General features: G+C 46.9%; 1 protein-coding gene across 1 annotated transcript; it reads left to right on the plus strand.

Moving 5' to 3' along the window:
* Window positions 1-617: 617 nt before the first annotated feature.
* LOC146706738 (mixed lineage kinase domain-like protein) lies at window positions 618-7749 on the plus strand. The gene is made up of 11 exons (XM_085464952.1): window positions 618-709; window positions 2021-2453; window positions 2624-2701; window positions 2842-3019; window positions 3185-3285; window positions 5540-5675; window positions 6534-6618; window positions 6698-6840; window positions 7096-7145; window positions 7242-7382; window positions 7466-7749. Exons 2-11 carry the CDS (start codon window positions 2027-2029, stop codon window positions 7519-7521), a joined length of 1395 nt encoding a protein of 464 aa, XP_085321078.1. The 5' UTR covers window positions 618-709; window positions 2021-2026; the 3' UTR covers window positions 7522-7749.
* Window positions 7750-9292: the final 1543 nt, after the last annotated feature.

Below are 9292 nucleotides of genomic sequence, written 5' to 3' on the forward strand. Positions count from 1 at the left end.
CAGAAATGTCCTTATATCCCAGGTTTCTGTGGCCCGGAGGCCTGGGTACTTTTACCTTTTTAAAATGTAATTATTTTTGTGATAAAATAAGCATTTTATAGTCTAAAAAACTAATAACAGGGACATATTAGGGTTTTTAAGAGTGTGGAGAGGGTTTTTATGGCTTACAAATAATAAAATTAAGGCCTTTCTGCATCTGCCTCGCTTCTTTTATATACAGTCTATACTTGCAGTGGAGTTTTTTTAGAAGTAAAATACTGTTTCCTTGCAAAATACTACACATAGATACTCTACACGTGTATGTATGAATGCACGTGGAAGTGTAGAGCACCCCTGCATCGTTGCAGATTCAGATTTGGTTCAGAAATGTTTCAGTGAGAGTGAATCTACTCGTTCACACTGACAGATGGGGAAGAAGCTTTTGTCTGGTTTCTGTTTTGGCAGAGCTGTTTGGATTCAGCCACACTGAAGGTCTGATAAACGAGTCAAAAATGTCCCTCCTGTGTCATGCACACACTTCCATGATGGAAAACTGAGGAAGTGTGTGTGCAGCTATGCACAGTTTCTGCTTCCTGGATAAAACTGACTGTTGGGGGCGTGGCCTTTAACTGACAGACAGGAACAGAAAGCAAAGAGGCAGAGCAGCAGGCTGAAGAGTCTGCTCCAACAGCAGACTGCCGTGTGAAGAAGAGCAGACTTTACCTGACAGGTAAACCGTCTTTCTCCTGCTTCTCCTCTTTGCTCACAGCTGGTCTTTGTCATTTGATGACTCAGTTAAGACACTCGTTTGAAAATTCACCTAAAAAGTTTCCTGATTTCCTGAGCTTGGTGATTTTTTTGTGTGTGGATCACCTGTGGAGGTTTTCTGAGGTTTTGTGTTTGAGAGGTAGCTGCAGAGGATACACCCATGAGCGGTTATGATGCTGAGACTTTAATTTCAGACTTTTCCTTTGAGAGGAAAGGCGTCAGGTTAGATGGTGGATGAGGACCCCAAATGCAGACTGATGGGCGAGCAGGCATCAACTGAAAATGGCTTTTTATTCTAGGCGAGGTAATCACTGAAGCTGAGGCAGACACATAACAAAGGCTGGGATAACGCTGGTAACAGGGTAGCTACAGAGAAACGTGCTATTAACACAAACAAGCAAACTAGGGAGAAAGGGAACATCAGGGAACAAGACCGGGGAAAGTAAAACTGAACACTTACCAAAATAAAACCGATGGAGCGTTGTCAGTGCGCGGGGAGGCCGGGCAAACATAAAGAAAGAACCGATAAACAGAGCATGGAGGTATAAACTACTGCTTTCTACATCATGTGAACCTTGTCATGGTCCCTGGTTTTGAGCTACTTGGACTTTGATTAGAAAAATCATTTCTCGGTGGGTCTTTTTGAGGCTGATGTCCTCCTCCCTTTGTGTTTCCTTGTATTGTGCGTGTTGGTAATTGTGTTTCATTCACATCCTGTTTCGTAGTTTAGCTTGCAGACTGTCTTCCTGTTGAGAAACTCTGGCTCTGAAGCTGAAGCCGTGTCGCAGGGAATGAGAAGAGAGCCACGAGTGTTCATCAAGAGTTAAAACTAAATGTGGAGAATCACCAGTTAAACACTGACTGATTAAAAGCTGTTAGTGCTGAACAAAAAAAGGTTTAAAAAGGTTTTTATTTTCTATGCATACACAGAGTTAAACAGAAGACAGATTTTTCATCTTTAGTCTCAATGATGAGGGGTTTTCTTACATCTGCACAGCTGTTTGACCATTTAGCAACAGCAGGAAGGAAAAACTCTCTTTTAACAGGAAGAAACCTCCAGCAGAACCAGGCTGAGGGAGGGGCGGGGCCATCTGCTGCGAGCGGTTGGGGGAGAAACAGGACAAAAAAACTCTCTTTCCTTGATGAACATTACCCTGAATTCTGCCGTTGCTTTTTACAATTTAACTTCACCAAACATTCAAGCGATCACTTCCTAGGTGAGGGAGCGATGTGTTGCATTTCCTGTTATAAACTGTCCTCTCTGTCTCTTCAGCTCATCATGGACACTTTAGAGCCCATCTGGTCCACCTTCTCAGGGATTTACACCCTGGCTGAAAAGGTGAAGGCCAACAAAAAGCGCTGCCAGCGGATTTCGGTCCGAGTCAAAGCCCTCGAGGATGTGGTGAAGTCCATCACAGAGTTCTCTCCAGAGGTAAAGAAAGCCGTCGAGGAGCTGATCCTAACTCTGGAGTCAACACAGAGGCTAATTGAAAAATACACGGCAGCCAACTTGGTGGAGCGCATCCTGAAATCGGGCAGCCACGGAGAAGAGTTTGATACGGTGAGCGAGCGGCTCAACGATGCTTACCAGGCCCTGTGTCTAGCTCTGCAATCAGAACAGAGCAAGATGCTGTACGAGGTGTTTAGACAGAGAGAGACAGAAGACGAAATGGACGGGAAGGAGGACGACACAGAGATGACCAAATGTGAGGAGAAACTGAATTTGTCTTTAGAGACGTTCAAGCAGAGCTCTTTAGTGTTTTGATCCTGGTTCACCAAAGCGGATTCTGTTCCTCTCAGTGTTTCCACACTTAGAATAAATCCTGTTAGAGCGTTTGGACCAGACTCAGAGTTTGTGTTTCTCTCTGTTCTTCAGTGCTGATGGACTACATGAAAGAGCAGCAGGAGAAAACCAACACCATACTGAGACAGCTGGACAAAGTGGTGCAGATGTGTGAGTACGACATCGCTGAGCGGCCCTGCGCAGAGTTGTGTCATAAACAAGTCTGTGAATGGTGACTTACTGACAAAACACACATCTTATGTTGAGAAAGTGGGATTTATCATTGGAGTCTTTATCTTTTTTGTTCACAGTGAATAAGCCCAGTTTCAGCAGCGTGGCTGTGCGACAGATTAAACCAGATGAACTGAAGTATCAACATCCCAAAAAGCCCTTCAAGACAACAGCGAGCTGCGAGCTCTACAAAGGAGAATATCAGGGATTCCCAGTGGCCATCAAGAGATACCTCGACCCCATGAACACCAGTGCACGGTCAGTGCCACAGTTCAGCCCCATACTGGGAAGAAACACAGGAAAATAGTCCTTCCCATTAGAAAATAACACACACATTCACTTATATGCTGTTCCAGCTCAGGCTCCCAGTGCTCTCTGTGTCCTGCTGTATTCACTGCCATCAAACATTTTCTCCACATCCAGAGACGTGAAGTCTATTTTCAACAAGGAAGTCGACACCATGAAGCAGTTTGAGTCGCCCAACATCCTGCGAATGTTTGGAATCTGCATCCAGGATGAGAACGGTGAGCGTGTGAACACAGAGGTGCATATTTTTTGGAACGAGCACTTGTATTTGAGCCAAACCTGAAAAATTAACTGCAGTGCATGAAAACGAGAGCGTCAGCCAAGACTTTACACGTAGATAAGAAGGGTTCAAAAAAAGAAAGAAGGACAGATGAAAACAGAAATCCACAGCAGGGGCTAACCCTAAAGTGAAAACAGGAACGGACAGACAATACTAACACATTTCATCAGCTTAGTCGTACCTGGCACAGAAGGAACGGACTTCATAGCTTGCTTGGTCACCAGTGATTTCTTGGCTTGAACCACAGGGTGGGCCATTTATATGGATACACGGTAATAACATGGGAATGGTTGGTGATATTAAAGTCCTGTTTGTGGCACATTAGTATATGTGAGGGGGCAAACTCCTCAAGATGGGTGGTGACCATGGTGGCCATTTAGAAGTCGGCCATCTTGGATACAACTTTTGTTTTTTCAATAGGAAGAGGGCCATGTGACACCCATCCATCCATCCATCCATCTTCATCCGCTTTATCCGAGGCCGGGTCGCGGGGGCAGCAGCCTAAGCAAAGAGGCCCAGACCTCCCTCTCCCCAGCCACCTCCTCCATCTTATCCGGGGGAACACCAAGGCGTTCCCAGGCCAGCCGAGAGATATAATCTCTCCAGCGTGTCCTGGGTCTGCCCCGGGGCCTCCTCCCGGTGGGACATGCCTGGAACACCTCACCCAGGAGGCGCCCAGGGGACATCCTTGTCAGATGCCCGAACCACCTCAGCTGGCTCCTTTCGATGTGGAGCAGCAGCTGCTCTACTCTGAGCCCCTCCCGGATGGCCGAACTTCTCACCCTATCTCTAAGGGAGAGGCCAGCCACCCTTCGGAGGAAGCTCATTTCTGCCGCTCGTATCCGCGATCTCGTTCTTTCGGTCACTACCCACAGCTCGTGGCCATAGGTGAGGGTAGGGACGTAGATCGACCGGTAAATTGAGAGCTTCTCTTTTACACTCAGCTCCCTCTTCACCACGACGGACCGGTGCAGCGTCCGCATTACTGCAGCTGCAGCCCCAATCCGTCTGTCGATCTCCGGCTCCCTTCTCCCATCACTCGCGAAAAAGACCCCGAGATACTTGAACTCCTCCACTTGGGGCAGGAACTCATCCCCGACCCGGAGTGGGCACTCCACCCTTTTCCGGCTGAGAACCATGGCCTCAGATTTGGAGGTGCTGATCCTCATTCCCGCTGCTTCACACTCGGCTGCGAACCTTTCCAGTGCGAGCTGGAGGCCTTCACCCGATGAAGCCAACAGAACCACATCATCTGCAAAAATCAGAGATGAGATTCTGAGGCCACCAAAGCGAAAGCCCTCCGCCACCTGGCTGCGCCTAGAAATCCGAACCAAGCTCTTGCAAAGGTTGTATAGGGATCGAATGGCCTGTAGCAATGGGCCAGACACCCCATATTCCCGCAACACCTCCCACAGGACACCCCGAGGGACACGGTCGAATGCCTTCTCCAAATCCATAAAACACATGTAGTCTGGTTGGGCAAACTCCCATGCACCCTCAAGTATCCTGGAGAGGATAAAGAGCTGGTCCAGTGTTCCGCGACCAGGACAAAAACCGCATTGTTCCTCCTGTATCCGAGGTTCGACTAACGGACGAACTCTCCTTTCCAGCACCCTGGCATAGACTTTCCCAGGGAGGCTGAGGAGTGTGATCCCCCTGTAGCCATGTGACACATCCAACTTATTGGAAACCTCAAGGCCACTGGATATTTGAAATTGCTACATGATGATGTGTTTCCCTCTTCATGCACTGAAGCTGGCACGTTCCCTGAGTTCTTCCAGCAAGATGGTGCACCACCACATTATGGGTGCCAGGTCCGAGCATTCCTAGATGAACAGTTTCCTGGAAAGTGGCTTGGTCGTCGTGGGCCAGTTGAATGGCCCCCAAGGTCTCCCGATCTCACCCCCTTAGACTTTTATCTTTAGGGTCATCTGAAGGCAATTGTCTATGGTGTGAAGATACGAGATGTGCAGCACCTGAAACTACAGATACTGGATGCCTGTGCTGGCATTTCTCCTGCGGTGTTGCTATCAGTATCAACTGAAGCATGCGTGTCCACGTCAGGGGGGGATCCTCACGGTGGACCAGAGTGTCTGTTACACGCTATCCCCACATATAAATACGTGAAAACATCACAGATAAATACACTCAGTGACAAACCTGTAATAACTTGTCCTTGTGCCTGCCTGTAGGACCCAAGCCTCAGTTCTTCATCATCATGGAGTACTGTGAGAAAGGAAGTCTTCGCCAGGTTCTGGACTCTGACCTCACTCTGACCTGGATCAGGAAAGCTCACATGTGTTTGGATGCAGTACGAGGACTCTATCGGTCAGTGTGTCTGCTTTATTACAGATTCTAACCTAAACTCCAAACAAGTTGGGACCCTGTGTAAAATGTAAATGAAGACAGAAGGCAACGATCTGCAGATCTCATCAGGGTCAGAGTTATTTTATCTACAACAGCACACAGAAAAAGTTGGAGGCTGGAACAGTAAGTGGTGCTACGAGGAAAAGATGGAGGAACATTTTGCACCTAATCGGGTTAATGAAGAGGCGAGGGACCATCCCGCTCGTTATCAGTGCTTCGTTCAAAGTCTCTGATGGGCTGGGGATCGTATCAACGAAACTGGCAGCTGGCACATCTGGAGAGGCTCCATCAATGCTGAAAGGTATATACAGGCTTTAGAGCAACATATGCTCCGTCCAGGGAAGGCCTTTATGTTTCTGCAGGATGATGCTGAACCACAGACTGCATCCGTTCCAACAGCACGGCTTCTCAGTAGAAGAGTGCAGGTGGCGACGCGGCCTACCAGCTGAGAACATCTGGAGCATCGTGAAACCAAACAGAACGAAGGAGACCCGGGAGTGTTCCTCTCCCAGAAGTACGGCAGCCTCAGTTCACACAAAGTTACAGGCTGTTGTTAAAAGAAGAGGAACTCTACACAGCGGGAAACACGGCCCGACTTTTAGGAGATATGTTCCTGCCCTCAAGTTCAAAAGGAGCCAATACTTTTTCTTTGCATTGTAAAGTTTCTCAGCTGAAACCTTCGATATGTTTTCTGAGTTCTGTGAGTAAAGTTTGAGGTCTGCAAATCATTGCATCTTCTTTAGAGTTGGGCAGCTTCACAGTGACCGTGTCGTTCATAGAGTCATGTTGGTGATGATGACTTTACCTGTCGTATCTTAGACTGCACAACACAGAGGAAAAATGGAGGGTTCACGGGTCCATCAACAGCAGCAAGTTCCTGGTGACTAAAGACTACACCGTCAAGGTACTGAAGGCAATGCATGCTGGGATTCCTTGCAGCTGAACATATTTGCTTCATGTGACGGTTTGGTTGTCGTTTCCAGCTGGGAGGTTTCAGGCTGTCGAAAACAGAGACGTCTCTGAAAAGGCAGACGGAGGACAGAGCCGTGAGGTCGCTGTGCTACCACTGTCCCGAGAAGTTCCACGACGCCAGCTTCAGCTACTGCAAAGAGTGGGAGATGTACAGGTGAGACCCCACGGCTGTGGGTCCACAGAGGTGTGCTCAAAGGCCCTCAATCATAAACTTTCTAAAAGATGGACTTAGCTTGTGGGTCTGAAAGTGAAGCTGATGTAGAAGTGACTTACATGTGCCATCGGAGCGAGACTCCTCTGGTTGGGGGTTTGTGTGAAAACAGCTCCTGGCTGACCTCAGAACACTTTACTGATTTCAGACCTGCTGTGGTTTGTCAAATGATCAAATTTCCTTTTGAACTTGTTTCAGTTTTGGAATCATCCTGTGGGAAATTGTAACCTGTAAGAATCCTTTTGAAGGTTTGTGTCTAAACTACACTCACTGCAGATTTAAACTAAGATTTGGAGTCCTCTCCATCGACTTCTCCTCCTGACGTGTCTTCAAATGTCTCGTAGGTTTTTCAGATGAAAAAATTTATCAGAAGGTGTATGAAGAGAAGTATCAAGAGCCGCTTCCTGATGACTGTCCTGCAGAACTGGGTCAGCTGATCAACGAGTGCCGGGCCTACGACGGCTTCCAGAGGCCATCAGCTGGAGGTGAGTTCAGTTACTCTGTGACTGAGTACATGTGATTACTGTTTCTGTTCATTATTACAGTCTTGATATTTTCTCCTGTGCAGTGCTGCTGGATAAACTGCGCAGTGTGGTGACACAACTGGAGGAACAACAAGACTGATTAGAATCATCCTGAAGAGGAAACACAACGTGTTGATTTTAACTTTTGTTAAACAAACATTAATCAATACCAAATTCAGGGAGTTGAATGAAAGAGTGCTGCCTCGAAGGCTCATCCTTCGCTCTGTGCTGTGTGTGATCAACCCAAACAGCTGGAAGATTTAGCTTTGTTTGTTCTGCACGTCTCTGAATTTCAACTGTTTCAAAGATAAATGAGTGGAAGTCTGGACGCTTTGCAGTCTTGGAAACATTTTGTTCTTTGTGTTAAAACACTCAAACCACCTTTTTCTGGCAGAACCTCACAAACACCTCAAAGATCCTTCAAACATCTGCGTCACAGCGTATGAAACAAGTCGCTCCAACCTCCTGTGGCGGTGTCAAGTCAGACTTAAACGTCGCCAGCTCTTCTCACGGCTGTCCTGAACACTGCAGCTCAGATTTCACGTGAAACCAAAGAACGACCTCCCCGCTCAAAGCCGTTCCCTTCATCGCTGTAACGACACCTGTTGAAACAACTTGCAGGAAAATGATTTGGTGCAAAGTGCCAATAGCTGAACTTGGTTCCATTTGCTAAATGAAAAACACTGGTGCAGCTGCCATCTTTCATTTAAAACATCTCTGCTTTTTAAAATTCATCAACCAAACAATTCCTCAGTCTCACATTAATCATCTCCAACTCTTTTTCTGCAGATTAAATCGATTCTGCTCATTTCCACCTTAAACATTTGAGGCCAACCATCCAAACCTGCTCGAGCAGCTCTGAATGATTCAAAATAATTACACTGGACCCCGGGGCTGGCCCTCAGACCAGGAAGTCCCGTCTGGTTTGATTATCGGCTAATTTTAATGAGAACATGACAGAAAAGCAGCAGAGACCGGCTTCAACGACACTGAGAAACAAAAACAACACCAAATGTCATTTGTCTGAATCGCAGGTTTATTCTTGTTTATTTGGGTTTAAATTAAATAAGGCACATTCACATCATCATTAAGACTCGGCTTTGACATCCGCTCAGACGAAGTTCAAACATAAAGGTGGTTCCTGTGTGAGGGAGACAGGAAATAGTGACACTGATGGGAGACACGTTTGCAGCACTCTGCTCGTAACCATCAAATCGACTCTCGAGTAAAACCGTCAAAACCACAAATATGAAACATTAAACAGCAGGACAGTCGGCTGTGATGGAATACCACAGTTTGTCTTTTTCCTCTGAAGACGCGCTCGTTTCATCAGGTAGCTACAACCGTTTCATGAAGCACAGAGACCGAAACTTAGAAATTAACCTGACAGAGGGACAAAAATCAGACTGATTTGTTGCAGTTTTCAGTCATTCATCAGGCTGAACAGTCTGAGTCGGGTTTTTGGGGTTTGGACTCACAGTTTGTGTTCGATGATGTCATGATTTCATGAGGCATCAAGAGGAAGCTCAGACAGTTTGATTCGGTTCTCGACGTCCTTACTGAAGGTTAATAAACCACCTGAGCTGATGGAGCTCCGACTTCGGACCAAAGACCGTTTAGAAACGCTCGCACTCCACGTTTGTGGCCGCTGTCACGTTTTCTTTGTGCACGGATTTGGTCGAGAGGCTGAAATGCTAAATTATCACCACGGACGTCATAGCATAAAAAACATGGCCGTAGGAAAGTCAACGCTGAAGCGCGTTAAGGTGCATTCGTTCTAACGACCAGCAGGGGGCGACGCAAAAAGACTTCCTGTACAGGAAACCGTGAGTCAGTAACACTTCCTGATGAGTTTATGGCCTCAGCCATGA

The sequence above is a fragment of the Copadichromis virginalis genome, linkage group LG7 (assembly GCF_057382275.1).
Source record: "Copadichromis virginalis isolate Kocher_CV1m ecotype Utaka linkage group LG7, C_Virginalis_male_GT1.1, whole genome shotgun sequence".
Lineage (NCBI taxonomy): Eukaryota > Metazoa > Chordata > Actinopteri > Cichliformes > Cichlidae > Copadichromis > Copadichromis virginalis.

Coding starts and splice junctions, on each gene's coding strand:
- LOC146706738 (XM_085464952.1), top strand. CDS start 2,027: ATGGACACTTTAGAGCCCATCTGGTCCACCTTCTCAGGGATTTACACC. Junction 6,619..6,697: donor CTAAAGACTACACCGTCAAG/GTACTGAAGGCA, acceptor TGTCGTTTCCAG/CTGGGAGGTTTCAGGCTGTC. Junction 6,841..7,095: donor AAAGAGTGGGAGATGTACAG/GTGAGACCCCAC, acceptor AACTTGTTTCAG/TTTTGGAATCATCCTGTGGG.